The 17,977-nt window shown below is 46.3% G+C and overlaps 1 protein-coding gene across 3 annotated transcripts in view; it reads right to left on the bottom strand.

Annotated features, from left to right (window-relative positions):
- The window catches only part of DSP (desmoplakin), a 63,311-nt gene extending 45,563 nt beyond the window's left edge, over positions 1–17,748 (bottom strand). For 2 of the 3 annotated variants that reach the window (XM_060244202.1, XM_060244203.1), the window contains exon 1: positions 17,123–17,369. In XM_060244202.1, the coding sequence (XP_060100185.1) occupies positions 17,123–17,349 (227 nt within the window). In that variant the 5' untranslated portion in view covers positions 17,350–17,369. Of the gene's footprint in view, positions 1–17,122 lie in introns of all 3 variants that reach the window. The other variant, XM_060244201.1, reaches the window with a different exon arrangement.
- Positions 17,749–17,977: the final 229 nt, after the last annotated feature.

Raw genomic sequence — 17,977 nt, 5'->3', positions numbered from 1 at the left:
ATCTTCTAGAACAGGGGTCCTCAAACCCCAGACCGCGGACAAGTACCGGTCTGTGGCCTGTTAGCAACTAGGTCGCAGAGCAAGGCAGAAGCACTACACCATCCCTTTTGCCTGCCCAGGATCTGAGCGGACAAAAGAGCAGTGCAGCCTTGCTTCGAGGCTGCCTCCCCTCAGAACGAGGCAGAGCAGCCCCACCGCCCCTTCTGCCCTCCAGGGATCCAGATGGACGAAAGAGGCAGCGTGGCCTCACTCTGAGGCTGCCTCCCCTTGAAACGAGGCAGAGCAGCCCTGCCGCCCCTACTGCCAGCGCCCACCCGGGACCCAGATGGATGAAAGAGGCAGTGCGGCCTCACTCCAAGACTGCCTTCCCTTGCAGGGGAGCACCACTTCTTTTATCCACCCAGGTCCCGGGTGGGCAGAAGGGGCAGCGTGGCAGGGACCTTTGTCTACCCCTCATTTAAAGACCCCAATGGGGGCCAGGGATGGGGCATGGGGGCAAGGCTGGATTTAGGGGGGGGGAGAGGGGGTTGCTTGCCCCGGGGACGAACAGAGGGGGAGCACCAAATTGGGTATGGAGTCTACTGTATTCTATGGGACCACAAGATAGAATGGCCCATAAGGGGGCATCATTTTTTAATTCCCCCCCCAAAAAAAAAACACGTAGATCCGGTCCTGCATGGGGGGCAGCCTGGTGTGGAAAAACCCCAGCACCCCCACACACACCTGTCCATGGAAAAATTGTCTTCCACAAAACCAGTCCCTGGTGCCAAAAAGGTTGGGAGCCACTGTTCTAGAAGACCTAAGTCCTTGATTGCCCCTGATCTGAAACCAAAAGGAAGCTTCACAAATTACTAAATCCTGGCTGGCAGCACCTCTAGGAGCTCTGAACTGGATAGCCCAGGTTAGCGTGATCTTGTCAGATCTCAGAAGCTAAGCAGGGTTGACCCTGGCTAGTATTTGGATGGGAGATCTCCACGGAATACCAGGGCCAAGATGTGGAGGCAGGCAAAACCACCTTTGAATGTCTCCTGCCTCAAAAATCCTACAGGGTTGCCATAAATAAGCTGTTACCTGACAGCACATTCCACCACCAGCACCTCTAGGCAGGGACCTGCCTTTTCGCTTAAATTATTCCCTGAAGCATCCTGTGCTGTAACAATAATAATTGTTCAAGCTTCTACTCAAAAGTTGCAGCACCTGGGCTCAGGTGAGTAGCCTTGAGGTTCTTACAATTGCCTTGCCTTCCTCTTCCCACAACAGACACCCTGTGAGGTAGGTGGGGTTGAGAGAGCTCTGAGAACTGTGACTGAGGTCACCCAGTTGGCTTCATGTGGAGGAGTGGGGAATCAAACCCGGTTCTCTGGATCATTGCTCTTCACTACACCACACTGGCTCTGAAGCAACAGAACAAAATCCAAGTCCACTAGCACCTTCAAGACCAGCATAGCCTTATTCAAGGTAACATCTGACACCCGTATGTTGTAATTATAATGAGTCGGACCCTGGAAATTTGACCAGAAAATTAATGTGAGAACAAACGAGTTTTCTGTGCTACACTATAAAACCAGACACTATCACAGATTCAAATAAGTGATAACGTGATGATGGTACCCAACTCACTTTCAAGTAATAATAAACTACAAGCCCAGACTTTACAAGGTTTGAAAAGAGAAAAAGAAAGCCAAGATTCAGATGTTACACTTTTTGTAGGTGATAGGAATCATCTAACCCACATTAGTATAATCTAGGTAAACTAATTGTGTGAACCGGTTTCTCAGGATTCTGATTACCGTGTGAAATTTACAGCCCGTTTGGGAATTTGGATGTTGTATGCATACTAGGAGAGTTGAATGGATTCAGAGTCAGTTTGGTGTAGTGGTTAAGTGCGCAGACTCTTATCTGGGAGTTTACAATCTCTGGGTTTGATTCCCCACTCCTCCACTTGCAGCTGCTAGAATGGGTCAGCCATAGCTCTGCAAAGGTTGTCCTTGAAGGGGCAGCTGCTGTGAGATCTCTCTCAGCCCCACCCACCTCACAGAATGTCTGTTGTGGGGAGATAAAGGAGATTGTAAGCCGCTCTAAGACTCTGATTCAGAGAGAAGAGCAGGGTATAAATCTGCAGTCTTCTATTACTCCATTTGTGTGGTGGTTACTCCATAACGTGGATCCTCTTATTGATCATTATCCCTATTAATTTTTAAAACCCTATACTCTTAGTGAGCCCCCATGTAATCAAAGTACTACAGGACAAAACTGCTCTATGATTGCTGTTATCATCGTGCTTCTAATAGGAGTATCAGACCAAGGTAGCCTTTGAAGACAACATCTTGTATAATATGCTGTGAACCAAAACTTTCCGTGTTTTAAGTTGCTTTGCCAGAACTTGGTCATGCTGGTATTCAGCCACAGTGGCAAGGCCAGAGTACTGGTTGACTATGGGTGAGGTGCTACAAAACTAGGAACCACACCTCACCGATGGATCAGAGCTCTTGAAACAAGCTCAGGCATTTCCCAAGCAGAGGCACCTGCCATTAAGAACAGAAACACGCCACTGTATAGATAGATTCCTTATGAAAGTAATTAACTTCCAAAGCTAATCCGGGATTGTGTATACCACACTGGAATTTTTCTGCAGCAAAGATATCAAGCTCCTATTTTACGCCAAAGACTCAGATTGTTTAGAACCAACTTATCAAAAGGACCGGATGTGTTCTGCCTTTTGCAGCCATCAATTCTGTGTTTTTCTTCCCAACAGCCTTAATGAGCATGTGTTTACACATGCATGTTCCTCACTTAATGAAAGCGAGATCAAGTGATGACGGATACCTATGAAACAGCCATCACAGATCAAACACCGTATTGCCTTACATGAGCTCAGACACATTGCATTTTATTTTATTAATCTACCTGCCATATTTCACAACAGGTAAACAGTCTTCTCTTAACATCTTACTGGCCATCCTTTTGGGCAACTACTAAGTATGAGGCAGAGAAGGAAGAGTAGATTGAGAAGGAAAAGTAGACTGAGAAGTGAAAACAGCCCTGGATCATCAAGTTGGGTGACTCCTGATGTACTACAATGCAGCATTGCAGGGTCACTCAGCACAGTGGGGCTTACAAGGGACATCGCCATGTTTAGAGGCCGAGAACCTCTGAATCCCGGAGTCAGGAGGCAACATCAGGAGGCCCTTTATGCCAGGGGTGGCCAAACTTGCTTAATGTAAGAGCCACATAGAATAAACATCTGATATTTGAGAGACATGAATGTCAGATGTTTGAGAGCTACGAAGGAAGGAAGGAAGGAAGGAAGGAAGGAAGGAAGGAAGGAAGGAAGGAAGGAAGGAAGGAAGGAAGGAAGGAGGGAGGGAGGGAGGGAGGGAGGGAGGGAGGGAGGGAGGAGGAAGGAAGGAAGGAAGGAAGGAAGGAAGGAAGGAAGGAAGGAAGGAAGGAAGGAAGGAAGGAGGGAGGAGGGAGGGAGGGAGGGAGGGAGGGAGGGAGGGAAGGAAGGAAGGAAGGAAGGAAGGAAGGAAGGAAGGAAGGAAGGAAGGAAGGAAGGAAGGAAGGAAGGAAGGAAGGAAGGAAGGAAGGAAGGAAGGAGGGAAGAGAACTAGATGGGGGGAGGGAGGAAGGAGGTAAAGGTGGAGAGAAAGTATTTTCTAAGCTGCCAGCTGGCTTGGCTTGGAGAAGGGACTTACAGAGACAAATGTCCTCTCCAAGCTAGCCAATAGGATGACAGGGCTTCGAAAACCACAAAATGTGTGTGAAAGAACCACATGTGGCTCCCGGGCCACATTTTGGCCACCCCTGCTCTATGCCCCGTTGTTGGCTCTCCAGAGGAACTGGTTGGTCACTGTGTGAGAGAGGATGCTGGACTAGATGGACCATTGGTCTAATCCAGCAGGGTTCTTCTGACTAGCTCACCCACTGCATCATTTCCCAAACCAGAAGCAGATGAGGAGGAGGCAATTGGTGAGTTGACAGAAACTGCCATCGCCGATGACAGACTTGAGCCAAGTGTCTCCCGAGTCTTGGGCCGAGTTACTGGGCCTTGGCTCTGCTTGCTCCTGGCTGCCAGAGGCCCTTTAATGAAGTGACTCACAAAGAAAATTCCCTGTAAATTAAATGACCAGTTTGCCCATGTAGGGCAGGGAATGACAAGAACAGCTACAGACCAAAAATTCACAAATGAGTGGAAAAGGGGTAGAAAGAATATCAAGGTCAACTCAATCACCTCTCTATTTAGCTTTCATAACTGATAGGTTACTGATAATTGAGCCATCTCAAGTCATCAAAGGCTACCAAATATTTTCATACTTGAGAGTTTTGGAATGATGATGACATTGGATTTATATCCCATCTTGTACTCTGAATCTCAGAGTGGTCACAATCCCCTTTTTACCTCCCCCCCCACACAACAAACATCCTGTGAGGTAGGCAGGACTGAGAGAGCTCTTATAGCAGCTGCCCTTTCAAGGACAACTCCCGCAAGAGCTATGGCTGACCCAAGGCCATTCCAGAAGCTTCAAGTGGAGGAGTGGGGAATCAAACCCAATTCTCCCAGGTAAAAGTCTGCACACTTAACCACAACACGAAACTGAATACCACTGTAGCAATAATAATGCCCTTCTTAGAGGCTTCCTATGATCCTCCTCCCACTTTGAAGGATGGTCTTATAGCGGGCAGGAAGGAAAGCATGCAGCTGAACTATTGAAAACATCCATCAGCAGGAATGTGCAAAAAGCCCACTTATTCACTTACGCAACTCTACCAACATCTGTAACACATTTTTAAGGCTATGGTAAACCATAAGGTTAAATTTATAGGTGCAACTCCTAAATGAAGGGCTCAGATCCATAAATTACCCCAAAAGTCATTGGTGGCAATGGACACTGAAGAAAACAATTTTCTCTAGGTCAGAATTAGAAAGCCCAAATATTTGGTCAATATATTCTGGATCAGCAGCTAGACAAGGGACTGGAGGAGAACTGAAGCAATTCTCAAGTTTGCATTGTAGACTGCACTGGCCACTCAAGAAATTCTGCTCCACCTCCAAGCCCAGCTCAACTAGACATATTGGAAACAATGCTTTTAGTACCTATGACACTACAATACACACAGCCCCCTCAAAGGGCACCACCTACACCAGGCCTACACACCTTTATCTGTCTACCATTCAAGGGGCCATCAGAACTGGATTTTAGGGTAAAAGTCCAGGGCCCTGCAGATGAAATCCTAAAAATTAGCTATAGTTTCACATCTGAACAGTATCTTACTATCTAAGGACCCTAATGACCCCTCTAATGGAGGAAGGCACGTTAGACCGAAATAACTTCCAGCCTAAGGTAGAATACATGCCATTTAGCATGTCAGAATGAACTCAGTTTCAGGTAAGTTTTCCTCATGTGGTAAACACCAAATTTCACGGTAGACGCCTCTAAGTTGGACAGTACTTGGAGATGTTGGTGATGGAGCCTGGGGAGGCCTTAAAGAGTCCAAAAACGAGTTCTAAGATATTGATGATGTTAATGAGACCATTAAGGACAACACCTAACTCATCTCCCAACATACAGGCAAAACTAGGTCAAAGTCACATATGTGTATTGCTTCTTAAGCAAAAATAGGGTCTATAGGTGCTCAAGACAGATGAGGACAGAGCTTCTCTCGTCTTCATGCTTTCACATAAAGTCTACCACAAGCTATCCATAATGATCACTTTTCCAAACTGTTAACTTTTAATGGCACCATATATAAGCTGTACTCAGGCGCACACCCTTTCCTGGATGCGGGTGGGGTGGAGAGAAAGCTCTCAGCTGCCCAAGGAAGAGTCTGTGAGGCCATAATAGTCTCACGGCACAACCTCAAGACTCAGGTGTTGAGTTAGAAACAAAAAATTGACCCTTGCATCAAGAACTCACAAAAGATGCTTTCAGATAAAAGATGCAAGTACACTCTTGATTGGTATATGTGGATGCAATTCTAACCAGAGCACTTTTGGCAAAATCCTATTGTTTCCATTCAAATAATTAAGCAATTCCCTTCTCCAAAGACAACACCTGAGCAGAGACTCATATTTTCCATTTTCACCTCCCAACAAACCTGTTTCAACACGCAAAAGGATTACAGTATAAGGACAGAAAAGCCTGAACTGGATTCTAAACGCAAAGAACAAACACAGCGCACCACACTTGAAAATGCTGAAGTACTGTATGTTGTCACTGATGTGTCCCTGAAATGGGATTCTGAGGTAATTCTGACAAGAGCTGACTTTGGACATCCAATTACACATCACAACCCTAATATATATTCTGAAGTAAAATATGCAAAAAAGAAAGAAAGAAAGTAGGGTGTGTGGAACATTATTATTATGTATGATACATTCTCATTTTTCTGTACACAAATGTTTAACCAACAATTATCAGTGTCTCAGGATGTGTACAGAGCTAAGTGGGTGAGGATCTGAGCCAGAAGCACAAAATGTCTCAGGAGACATATTTAATTCCGTAACCAAGGTAAAGAGCTGGAGGGAATATCAAGGGCCAGGCTGCCAGGAGCCATTGTAGGCTCTTCTGCAAAGCAAATCACATGTCTTGCCCATCTCTGTGGGCCCCCAGGATTATCAAGTCTGAGTAGAAGAGCTAGATTTGAAGGAAGTGGCATCTTAGAGATCAACAAGGTTTCCAGGGTAGAAGCTTTTGAGAGCTGACGCCCCCTTTCTCAGATACCAATAGTATATTCTGTATAATAATAATAATAATAAATTTATTCTTATATCCCGCCCTCCCCCGCCGAAGCGGGCTCAGGGCGGCTCACCACCTAAAGTGGCTTAGATGATTTTCCTCTCCTCCATTTTGCCCTCCTAGCAACTCTGTAAAATAAGTTCAGCTGAGACCCAGCAAGCTTCCAAAGTAGAGGGGAGCAGGCCCATAGCCATGGGGGCACTGCCCTGTAACTTCCCGACAGGGTCCTAAACCTCCAGGGGGGCATCTGGGGTCAGCCTGCTTCCCCGCCCTTTTTTTTTTTGCCAGAAGAAAGCTTCTGAGAAGTGGCAGGCCCTACAGTAAATGGGAAAAAGTGTCCCCTGTTTTTTTTAAAAAGCCCCCCAATTTTTAAAATCTTGGCAATGCCCCTGAAGTGGGAATTTGCACCTGGGTCTCCCACTTCCTAGTGCAAACACTCTAAGCACTACAGCATACCAGCTCTCAGACCAGTACTTTATGCAGGAATTGGTTTATCAGCAATATTCCCTCTAAGTTGAGGATACTTGTGAGCAAAAATTCTACTTTGTGAGCTACTGGCAATAAAATTGTGAGCTACTGCATACATTAGCTTGTTCTGGGCCCATTTTTCCTGAACTAAGATTTAAAAAAAAATGGAAGCCAGAGGCTTAAAAAACTGTGAGCTAACTCACAGTAACTCAGCTTAGAGGGAACACTGTTTATCAGGGGTTTTTTAATGTGAATGCATATTGGTCATTTCTTACAAACAGTTGTATATGTGTACTATCTAATGTGAGAACAGGGATACCTGCCACCAGGACTTTTTTGCAGATAAAGCCCAGCAGGAATCATTTGCATATTAGGCCACACCCCCTGACACAAAGTGCGTTCCTGCTCAAAAAGAGCCCTGCCTGCCACAATCCATCACATGGGTGCATGCTTAACCTCCAACGCATGCTTCAGCCCAAAACCCTGCACAGGTTTCCTGCTTCCTCTCACACCTCAATCTCTAGCCAAATATATATTTTGGAGAGAACCTGACTGTAATCAAACCATGGTTAGCAATGCTGCTATGCCAGTGCACACACAAAACACAGGACTACAGTTAAAGAAGAGATAAAAGGGAAGGAAACCCACAAGCCCCCAGTCTGCTTCTAATCCCTTAATCACCAGCAGCTTTGCATCAGGACTGGGCTTTACTGGTAGTCTAATTTCTGTCAATCAAGTTATCTGTCTGCACGGCTGCATTCCTCAGAATTGAGTCACTTGCACTGATCCTGCAAGTTGCAAGTCTACCATCTGGCCTAAGGAAAACAGCACTGGTTCAGGCCCAGTATTTGGCTATCAGGCAGGGTGAAGAAGCATGCCAGATTATTGGGGACCCCTTTAAACTGAATGCTCCTCCATAGTTTCTGGTAGAGACCTCGCCCGTTCTTCTAATAAAAGGCTGAGGTCTCCGTCTTTCATTCCTAATTATTCACTCTCTCTTCCTCTGAAGTGTGCTTGGCATGTGGGTAGCTCTTGATGCTTTTTAATCATATGATCTGTTCATTAATCATGGCGTACCCGGGCCACTCCTCATTCACATCTTGGATATTGTAATGGGGTGGTGAACGGCATTTATTCACATAGGGTAGGGCTCTCTAAAATGAAGGATTTGTGGTCAGGACACAGGACAATCTTCCTTTAAGAATAATACTAATTATTATTATTATTTAAACTAGGCTTCCGTCGAACGCTGCACACTCTACTGTTTCTTCTTGTCAAAAGGGTGTTTACTGTTGTGATTTTAACTATGTGTATTCGAATGAATACGGAACCACTTTGTGATGCCCTTGAACAAATCTGCAGGAGAGAATCAGAAGGCCCTTTAAACATTTCTGATGCTCAACAGATGTACTGGAGCAACTGAGGCCTGATTTAAACATAATGCTGGCTAGGCAAAAGAAATCGCCATTACACCTTTACAGCTCTCCTGACGCCACTTATGCAAACCAGCTACGCAGACAGCAATGCAATACCCATCCAAGCTACCAGACACCACCAAGCACGCAAAGCAGAACTGCAAGGGCGGCAGCATCTGGAGGAATTGACTAACTTCATGTATACCCCACCTTTTTCCCCGCTGGGGAACCTAAGTAGTTTATCTTTATTCTCTCCTACTCCATTTTATCCTCATGCAAAGTTACAATCGAGAGTTTAGTTGGCCTTGCTAGGGTCACATTTAAATCAAGACTCAGACTGAAACTATGCCGCAAGAAATTCCCAGTTAAATCTCACTAGGAAGAGTTGCTCAAAAAGTGGCTAGATGGTTTATGCAAAAAGGTATCCCTCAGCTCATCTGCAATAAGGTAGCAACAGTGACCTAACTTACAGGGAAGTTGTAAAGTTGTATAAAATCTACGCTAAATGTAGAAAAACCACTGTCTCGCCTTCCTAGGTTTGTCAGCCTCCAGATGGTGGCTGGAGAACTCCCACTATTACAACTGATCTCCAAGTAGATAATTTCACCTGGAGAAACTGGCCACTTTGAAAACTGACTCTAGGGCAGGGGTGGCCAAACTGTGGCTCGGGAGTCACATGTAGCTCTTTCATAAATATTGTGTGGCTCTTGAAGCCCCCACTCTGCCCCATCAGCCAGCTTGTCCAAGCCAAGCCAGCTGGCAGCTTGGAGAATGCATTTAAAGTTAAAGTTGCTTTCTTTCTACAGGGCCGGATCTGGGGGAGGGGGCAAAGGGGGTGCTTGCCCTGGGCACCGACCGGGGGGGGGGGCAAATTGGGTATGGAGTCCGTTGTATTCTATGGGACCATAAGACAGAATGGCTCATAAGGGGGCGTCATTTTTTAATTTTGCCTCCCCTCAAAAAACATGTAGATACAGTCCTGTCTTTCTACCTCTCCCTCCCCCATCTATTTGTTTTCCTTCCTCCTTCCCTCTCTTCCTTCCTGTCCTGCAACTCTCAAACACCTGATGTTCACATCTTTCAGCTCTCAGACATCTGATGTTCATGTCGTGACTCTCAGAATCTGATGTTTATGTCTTGTGGCTCTCAGACATCTGGCATTTATTCTATGTGGCTCTTACATTAAGCAAGTTCAGCCACCCCTGCTCTAGGGCATTATAACCCAATGAAGTCGCTCCCCTCCCCAAGCCCTACCCTCCTCAGACTCCACCCCCAAAATCTCCACCCCAACCCAGACTTTGCAACCCTACCCCTACCACAGCGGCAGCTGAGCCAAGAGAGAGGGAGTCAATACAAAAGTTGTCATCTTACCTTGAAAGGACTATATCCATTCTAAATAGTAGTAAAAGTATTTCTGCTTGCATAGGGCTGGACCCGAAGTACCGTAAGAGAAGTGAAGCTTGCAGAACAGATCCTTCATCTCCCCCCCCCCCCTCCCCAGCAATGATGCTGTCAACTGAGCCCCCTGAAATTCAGAGTACACCCACAAATTGTATGTGGGGGAATGCAGTCTGCAGTGGAAGGCCAGAAGGATCAGGAGAAAACCAGCCCCTCGGCTACCTTAAGCACCATTATACAGATGAAAAAGCACCACGGGATCTAAACAGGATGATCCTTATTAACTGCTTTCCTAGCATACAATGCTTTGTAATTTTGACCTCACTCAGCAGGACTGATGTGGATTCTATGCCAAGTTAACTTTGGTGAAGGCAAACACACGCACACAAATGTCCAAATACCAGCACTGATGGTATTCTCTTGCTGGTCGTACAAAATATTTGCAAAACCTTTGCATGTACAGGTGGCAATTCTGCAGTTACAAAAGCTCAAACCAACCGCAGTGAAAACAGAATCACGTAAAGCTTGGTCTACAAACAACTGGGCAGTAGTTATTCAGTGAAAAGTGTTGTGTAAAGTTTGGTCTACAAACAACTGGGCAGTAGTTGTTCACACTGCTGAATGCACGTCTTAGCCATTCCAAAAGGGGTTAATGGCACTGAAGGTTTATAACTGTGCTAAAAGCTGCCATCCAAAAAAATGGCCCCAAAAGACTAATGGCTGAGAACAAGTGACTGAGAACAGAAACCAGACTCTTTCTCAGTTCCCAGGATTACAGAAGCTGGGAACACGACAGAGACAGCATGTTCAGCCCTTAGGGCAGGGAGAGGCTGACACTACCTCTCTGAGGAAGGTGATACTTAAAACATGAATGAGGGTGAGCCTCAAAGGGATCAGGGCCCAACCCTAAAGGTCACTGCCAAAACTCAGCTTAAGGCACAGCTGCTTGTGCATTTAGAACATATATGAATCCCAGCATTTGTACACAGTGTTTACCAGAGCTTTTTTTTTTTGTAGCAGGGACTCATTTGCATATTAGGCCACACACCCCTGATGTAGCTAATTCTGCTGGAGCTTACAGTAGGCCCTGTACTCTGTAAACTCTTGGAGGATTGGCTACATCAGGGGTGTGTGGCCTAATATGCAAAGGAGCTCCTGCTACAAAAAAACCCTGCGAAGTTTTAATATTGCAAGCATGAAGCTGTTTATGCCTGATAAAGAAAACAGCCACATAATAAAGGAAAAAGTGGTTGCAATACAGTTACAATCACTTGGTGAAATCCAGAGCCACTGTAGACAGTGAGTGTTGGGTAGATTTATTTTTAGTCTTTCCTTACCAATTTCTTTGCTCTTCACTGCATTTACCTACTTTGAAATTAATTCAGCCAATGAAATCAGAAGCAGGAGGAAGGGCTATTCTTCTGAGGTCAAACAGGAGAGTCACTGAATTACTGACATTTGGCAGGTTTACTGACACAAATCTGTTTACAGTTTTATCAGGAACAGACTCGAGGCCCAGATAATCTGTCTGGGGAATACAGAAAAATGACCAAATGACCACTCTTGATGAGAGACGGAGCAGACAGACTCTTTTTGTCCCATGCACATTTTGGCAAGGTGTGGGTGAGTTTATTTATCTGCTTATATGAACTCAACATGGCTTACAATGCAAATTACCATAGATGCAGGTGGGGTAGCCATCATACATACATAATAAAACAGAAAATCCACTAAGTTGAAATCAGTAATTTAAAACTGCAGACAGGCAGAACTAATCAAATGCCATCATGAATAAAACTGTCTTCAGCTTCCTCCTTAAGATGGAGAGTGAAAGGACATAAAATCATACAGCCGCAAAAGCTGCAAGTAACTTTCTTCAAGGAGTTTCTACTGGACGATTTTACCTGAACTGAACTGAGTTCAGCCTCTAATACAAATGAGAAAAGGCAGATGCTGAATGGTGGTCGAAAGTGCCATCAAGTCACAGCTGACTCACCCCTGTAGCATTTTCAAGGCAAGAGACGTTCAGAGGTGGTTTGCCATGGCCTGCTTCCACATCACAACTCTGGTATTTCTTGGAGGTCTTCCACACAAAGACTGACTCGGGCCAATTCTGATTTGCTTCTGAGATATTATGAGATTGGGCTAATTTGGGGTATCCAGGTCAGGGTTGATGCTGAATAATTTAAGAAATGTTCTTGTATGGCATTCAAACAGAACTGGGAACTAGGGGAACAATGACCCAAACAGAGCCACTTCCTGCACTGTATTGTATCCACCAGCCTGTGTTGTGCTTGTTCAAACAATATTTGCATGAAGGGAAAGTTTTGTTGCAAAGCAGAGTACTCACTAATGAGAACAAATAGTTTATAGAAAAATTCAGAATCGTACACACAAAATCATAATCCCACAGGCTGCCAAGCCATCACTACTACAGTTACTGCCTGTTTATTATGTATTTGCTTCGTTTATAATCTCACTTTTCTCTCCAAGGCAGTTTCTATCATTCTCTCTTACTCCATTTTATCCTCATAACAACCCTGTGAGGTAGGTTAGGCTGCATGTGTGTGACTGGCCAAAGGTCACCCAGCAAACTGCCATGGCCAAACAGGATCTGATTCTGGGTCTCTCAAATCCAAGTCTGACCACTCTGACCCCTGCATCATACTGGGTCTCACGACCACCCGTGACCACGTTTATGTTGACCTGGCCATGCATGTCTGAACAACCAGGCTGACATCATGAGCAAATATGTCAGGGCTCAAGAAAGAGTAAAGCAACAGCCAGCTTTGGTGTAGTGGTTAAGTGTGCAGACTCTAATCTGGGAGAGCCAGGTTTGATTCCCCATTCCTCCACTTGAAGCTAGCTGGGTGACCTTGGGTCAGCCACAGTCCTTGTAGAGCTGTTCTTCCAAGAGCAGTTCTCTCAGAGCTCTCTCAGCCCTACCTACCTCACAGGGTGTCTGTTTGTGGGGAGAGGAAGGGAAGGAGATTGTAAGCCTCTCCAAGTGAAGGGCAGGAGGTATAAATCCAATCTCCTCTTTTTTTTTCTTCTAACTTTTTCCGGCCCTGCGGGTTCTATTACCTTTCCATAGGGCTTACAAGGCAGAGATGTTTCACCACGCATTTGGTTGAGGACAGTGAAAGTCTGGTACTCTCACATCCCACCCTCGCCCCTTTAACCTCCCCACATTCCCTCTATCCCAGGGGGCAAACGGGTACTGAAATTTGTATCCCTATCTTGGACAGTGTACTGGTTTATTGTGAATGTTTCAGTAATTTTAATCTTGTTTTATTTCTGTTATTTATTGTCTTTCCCCCTGATGCAAGCCACCCTGAGCCCTGCTTGCAGGAAAGGCAATCTAACAAGTCAAATTTAATAAATAAATAAATAAATAGAAAGGTTTTAAAAGTTGCACAACATAAAATGCCAGTAGTTGGGAAAAGTTTCATCTACTGAACTCTAGCTTGCCATGCAACAACCTGGAAAGGGATGCCTAACCTACCTCACAAGGCTGTTGTGAGGGGAAAATGGCAAAAAAAATGTACTAGGTAGGTGTACACCAAAGAGCGTACTGTATTACCGGTGCTTTTGTACAACTGTTACTGGAGTACTTTGGTTCAGCAGAGAGAGTGTCAGACAATGGTGGTCCAATACATGCACAGAGATCACCACTTCTCATTGCCTGATTACTGCTTGCAACTGAACATGTTCCCTGAAAAATGCCTGAATTTGATGTGCTGGGCTACAAAAGATCTGATAGTGGTGTTTGATTTGTGGTGGTAAATTAACATGCACAAGGTACCACTGGATGTTGCAATGATCAACCAATAAGAATTACTATGGGGACCAGCCTACATCAATTTACTCTGAGGGAAAAAATGTTGTAGAAATCTCTCTCAGACACAACTCCACATTAATAAAAAATAAAGATTCATGGGACTCTAGGATGAACTAGAAGAAGAAGATGATCATGATATTGGATTTATATCCCGCCCTCCACTCCAAAGAGTCTCAGAGCAGCTCACAGTCTCCTTTACCTTCCTCCCCCACAACAGTCACCCTGCGAGATGGGTGGGGCTGGAGAGGGCTCTCACAGCAGCTGCCCTTTCAAGGACAACCTCTGCCAGAGCAATGGCTGACCCAAGGCCATGCTAGCAGGTGCAAGTGGAGGAGTGGGGAATCAAACCCGGTTCTCCCAGATAAGAGTCTGCACACTTCACCACTACACCAAACCGGCTCTCCGCACACTAGGGGGTGTGTTCCATCTGAAACTAGGGGATGTGTTCCATCTGAAGCAAAAAGTTTGGCTTCCTGTCTTAAACAAACCAGCACAGAGGATATACCATGGAGCTCAGCTACTGCCTTTCAAGGTGCTAGTAGTTTGTTTAGGTGTCCAGCGCTCCTACAAGGTCTCAAGAGATGTTCACAAAAAAACAATGCTTACAAGCAGGGTCTATTCAAGAAAAATACTGTCTGATATCTGTATCCATTCATACTTTTAACAGCCAGCTAAGGGCTTGTGGGAAATTGTTCAAATCAGCTGCCAACACCCAGCCCCTCAGGGGAGAAAACACATATGTAAGGAGCTCAACACACACAGAGAGAGTTTAAAGGATTCTCTCAGGGAGAGGCAGGGAGGGACTGAAAAGGAATGGCTTTCCAAACACAGAACACAGAAGGGGGTTAAAAAACAAGCAGCCTATTGCGCCAGTTGCCTGTGAATGCAACACCCACACAGGCCGACTTCAAAAGTTAAACAGTTGCCTTGCAAGGTGGACTGTGAACTTCCCCCAAGGTAAATGCAGGAAACTGTACTTGAGGCTGCTTTCCTGCTGCAGCTATGAACATCTGACCATTATGAATATTATCAAGGTAACATTATTGAGATGTCGTCAGGATTCTTGGATGATGGAAAGTGCAGCCCTTCCAACCTAACAGGACATCAACATCTTTTGAGTCCAGTGACACCTTTAAGACCAACAACATTTTATTCAAGGTATATGCTCCTTACACTTCTTCAGGTACAAGGAATCTGAGGAAGTGTGCTTGCACACAAAAGCTTATACCTTGAATAAAACTTTGTTGGTTTTAAAGGTGCCACTGGGCTCAAACTTTGTTCTGCTGCTTCAGATCAACATTTTTTGTTATTCTAGAACAAAGAAGTAAAACCCTCTTGAACCTCATGCAGTAAAACCCTCCTGAACCTCATGTTGTTGTAAAAGAAAAAGAAACAATTGGGGGAAACCTGTATAAAAACATGTTCTATAACAGGGGTGGCCAAACTGGCTCAGGAGCCAGATGTGGCTCTTTCAAACATATTGTGCGGCTCTCAAAGCCTCCCAGTGCCCCATCAGCTGGTCTGGAGAAGGCTCTTTACATTACTTTTCCAAGCCAGCAAGTTAAAGTTGCTTTCTTTCCACCTCTCTCTCTCTCCCCCATCTACCCTCCTTCCTTCATCTTGTGGCTTTCAAACATCTCATGTTCATGTTTTGTGGCTCTCAAACATCTGACATTTATTCTATGTGGCTCTTACATTAGGCAAATTTGGCCACACCTGTTCTATAAAAACATGTTCAACCAGAAGGGGCTAGTTTCAAAACGAGAAATGCTAGTGCTTAAAAAAAAACTCTCCAGAAGCTGCAATCGCTCATCTGGTGTCCCCTTGGGAACAGACTTTGGTTGTGAAGGGAATACATGCTCAGAAGCACACTCCTCCAGATCACTGCATATGTTCTACAGCTTGCCGGCATATTTCTTACACAAAAAGCATTTCCATGCTGAAAATGGCATGCAATCCATACACAGATTGCCCTACGAGCAAATCACATGTGTTTGTATATGCACTGCCAAGTCACAGTTGGTTGACTTCCCACTCCAGCAAATGGCCCAGACATGCCACAGGTCTGCATGCAAGCTCTGCATGGCTTTCACAGAGGCAAACCTGGCTTGGCACTGTGTGTGCACCCAAAAGACTGCTGCATCCTATCCGTATGCGTGTGTTTTGTAGATGTTTGTTCTGTGCACCTGCACACTTTGTCCATCTAAAAATGTGATGTGAGTTTCCTGTGATCTTCTTGAACATTTATTTACATAGGAAAAATACAAATGACGCATACAGCTTCCTTCTGTAGGCATTCCTTCTGTAGGCATTCAACTACAAGTTCCCTTTTTTTGTAGGATTCTCAGGATTGAAATTATGCTTTGGTAGCTAGTTAGGAGCCCCTAACCCTCACTTGGGCTGTGATCACACACACTAAAATAATGCACTTTCAATCCACTTTCCAACTGGATTTTACCGTGTGATCTGGCAAAATCCAGTTGGAAAGTGCATTATTTGGTGTGTGCGATCACTGCCTTCCTTTCTCAGCCTTGATTCTTTCGCCTCTCCCCCGGTTACAAGGGAAGCATCTTTGGGGGAGGGGGGCGCGTTGGTGTAGGAGTTGCAAAGAGTGACCTTTATCTGGGGAAGCTGCAACTGCAAGGACAGCAACCAGAGACGCGCAGGAGATAGGGGGGGCCGCCAGTCTCCGGGCTGCCTTCCATTTTCAAAGCGACAGCCAAATCCTCCCCTTCCCCGACGTCTGATACAGCCAGAACAAGCAAACAGAGGAGCCCCTGATGAAACCGCGTCGGGCTCTCCGCTTCGCAGTCACTTTTTTGCGTTCTCCCCTCCTCCCAAAGGCTCCGATCTCCCCTTCTCATAACAAGCCTCCACTGAGCCTGGGCCGAACCCACCGGCGCCTGCAGGAACTAGCCCTAGTTGCAAGCCGAAGTTCCAGCAGGAGCGCCGCACTTGGCCGTGCGCGCAGGTTTTTGTTTAAGTTATTTGTTCGTCGCCCCCGCTGCCAATGCACCGCAATTCCCTGTGCTTCCAATACAAACGTAGCATGGGGGAAAAGCAAAGGACGCGCGGGGAGCAGATTCGCGGGGCCGACCTCCGAGTCTGTTTCCGCACCCTCGCCTTCGAATTGGAGCGGGAGGGATCACGAAACCGCGACCCCTCCAACCGCAAACTGCAAAATCTCCGCCAAAACAAAACATAAAAACCCAACAACGAATATGGGTTATTTGGCAAGCATGCAAAAGTCGACTAGCACTTACGCGTATCCTTCCGAGTTCATGTCCCCTCCGTAGCTTTTCTGGATGTAATACATTTTATGGGAATGGCTGGTGGTGCCGCCGCCGCCTCCGCCGCCACCACCTCCTCCGCCACCCCCCATCATCATATGGGAGTTCATCTCATAGCGCATATCCGTGCCGGAGTCGGCTCTGACCATCCTCCCCAAGGTGTTGAGCCTGGGGTGGGATCCGCCGCCATTCATGCTCATGGTGGCCGAGGGAGCGCAAAGCGAAGGACTTCAGGTAAAAAAAGAAAGCAAGACGCCGGCTCAGAAAAAGAAGAAGAGAAGCGAGTGGGAGTTTCTTGCAGCTGCCTCTCTCTCTCTTTCCCGGCAAGCCTTTGCAAGGCGCAAGTCCCGAGCGAAGCACAGGAGAGGAAACGAAAGCCACGGAAGCGAGCCAAGGAGTCCCCTATCCAATGGAAACCAGAACCAAACAGGCCAATTTCTAAAGAGCGACGGGGGGCAAGGGGCAAGGAAAGGGGGTCGATGAGGCTCTGGAGGAGAAGGGACGAGGAGGAGGGGAGGCGAACTAGGGACGGGGGTGGGAAAACCTACTTTTTTAAGAAAGAAAAAAGAGGGGAGGGGAGAGAGAGGCAGGTCGTGGTGGTGCTTGAGCGGCTGCGTCCAGGGGAGAGAGCCCGGCGGCTGGAGAGGCGGCTGGTGGTGGTGGAGGCGGCGGCGAAGGAGGGAGGAGATCTGCCAGGCCCCTCCCTGCTTGGCCCAGCCAGCCGCACCTTTTGGGAAGCCTTCTTGAACGGACAAGCCTGGGCGTGGGGAAGGGAAGGGCCCGGGAAGCGCCTCCCAGACCTCGCCGCTGCCTGACTCAGAAAGCCTG

This window comes from Heteronotia binoei, chromosome 7, assembly GCF_032191835.1.
Source record: "Heteronotia binoei isolate CCM8104 ecotype False Entrance Well chromosome 7, APGP_CSIRO_Hbin_v1, whole genome shotgun sequence".
Lineage (NCBI taxonomy): Eukaryota > Metazoa > Chordata > Lepidosauria > Squamata > Gekkonidae > Heteronotia > Heteronotia binoei.
Note: the sequence above shows the minus strand (reverse complement) of the source record. Positions and strands in the feature narration are given on the sequence as shown.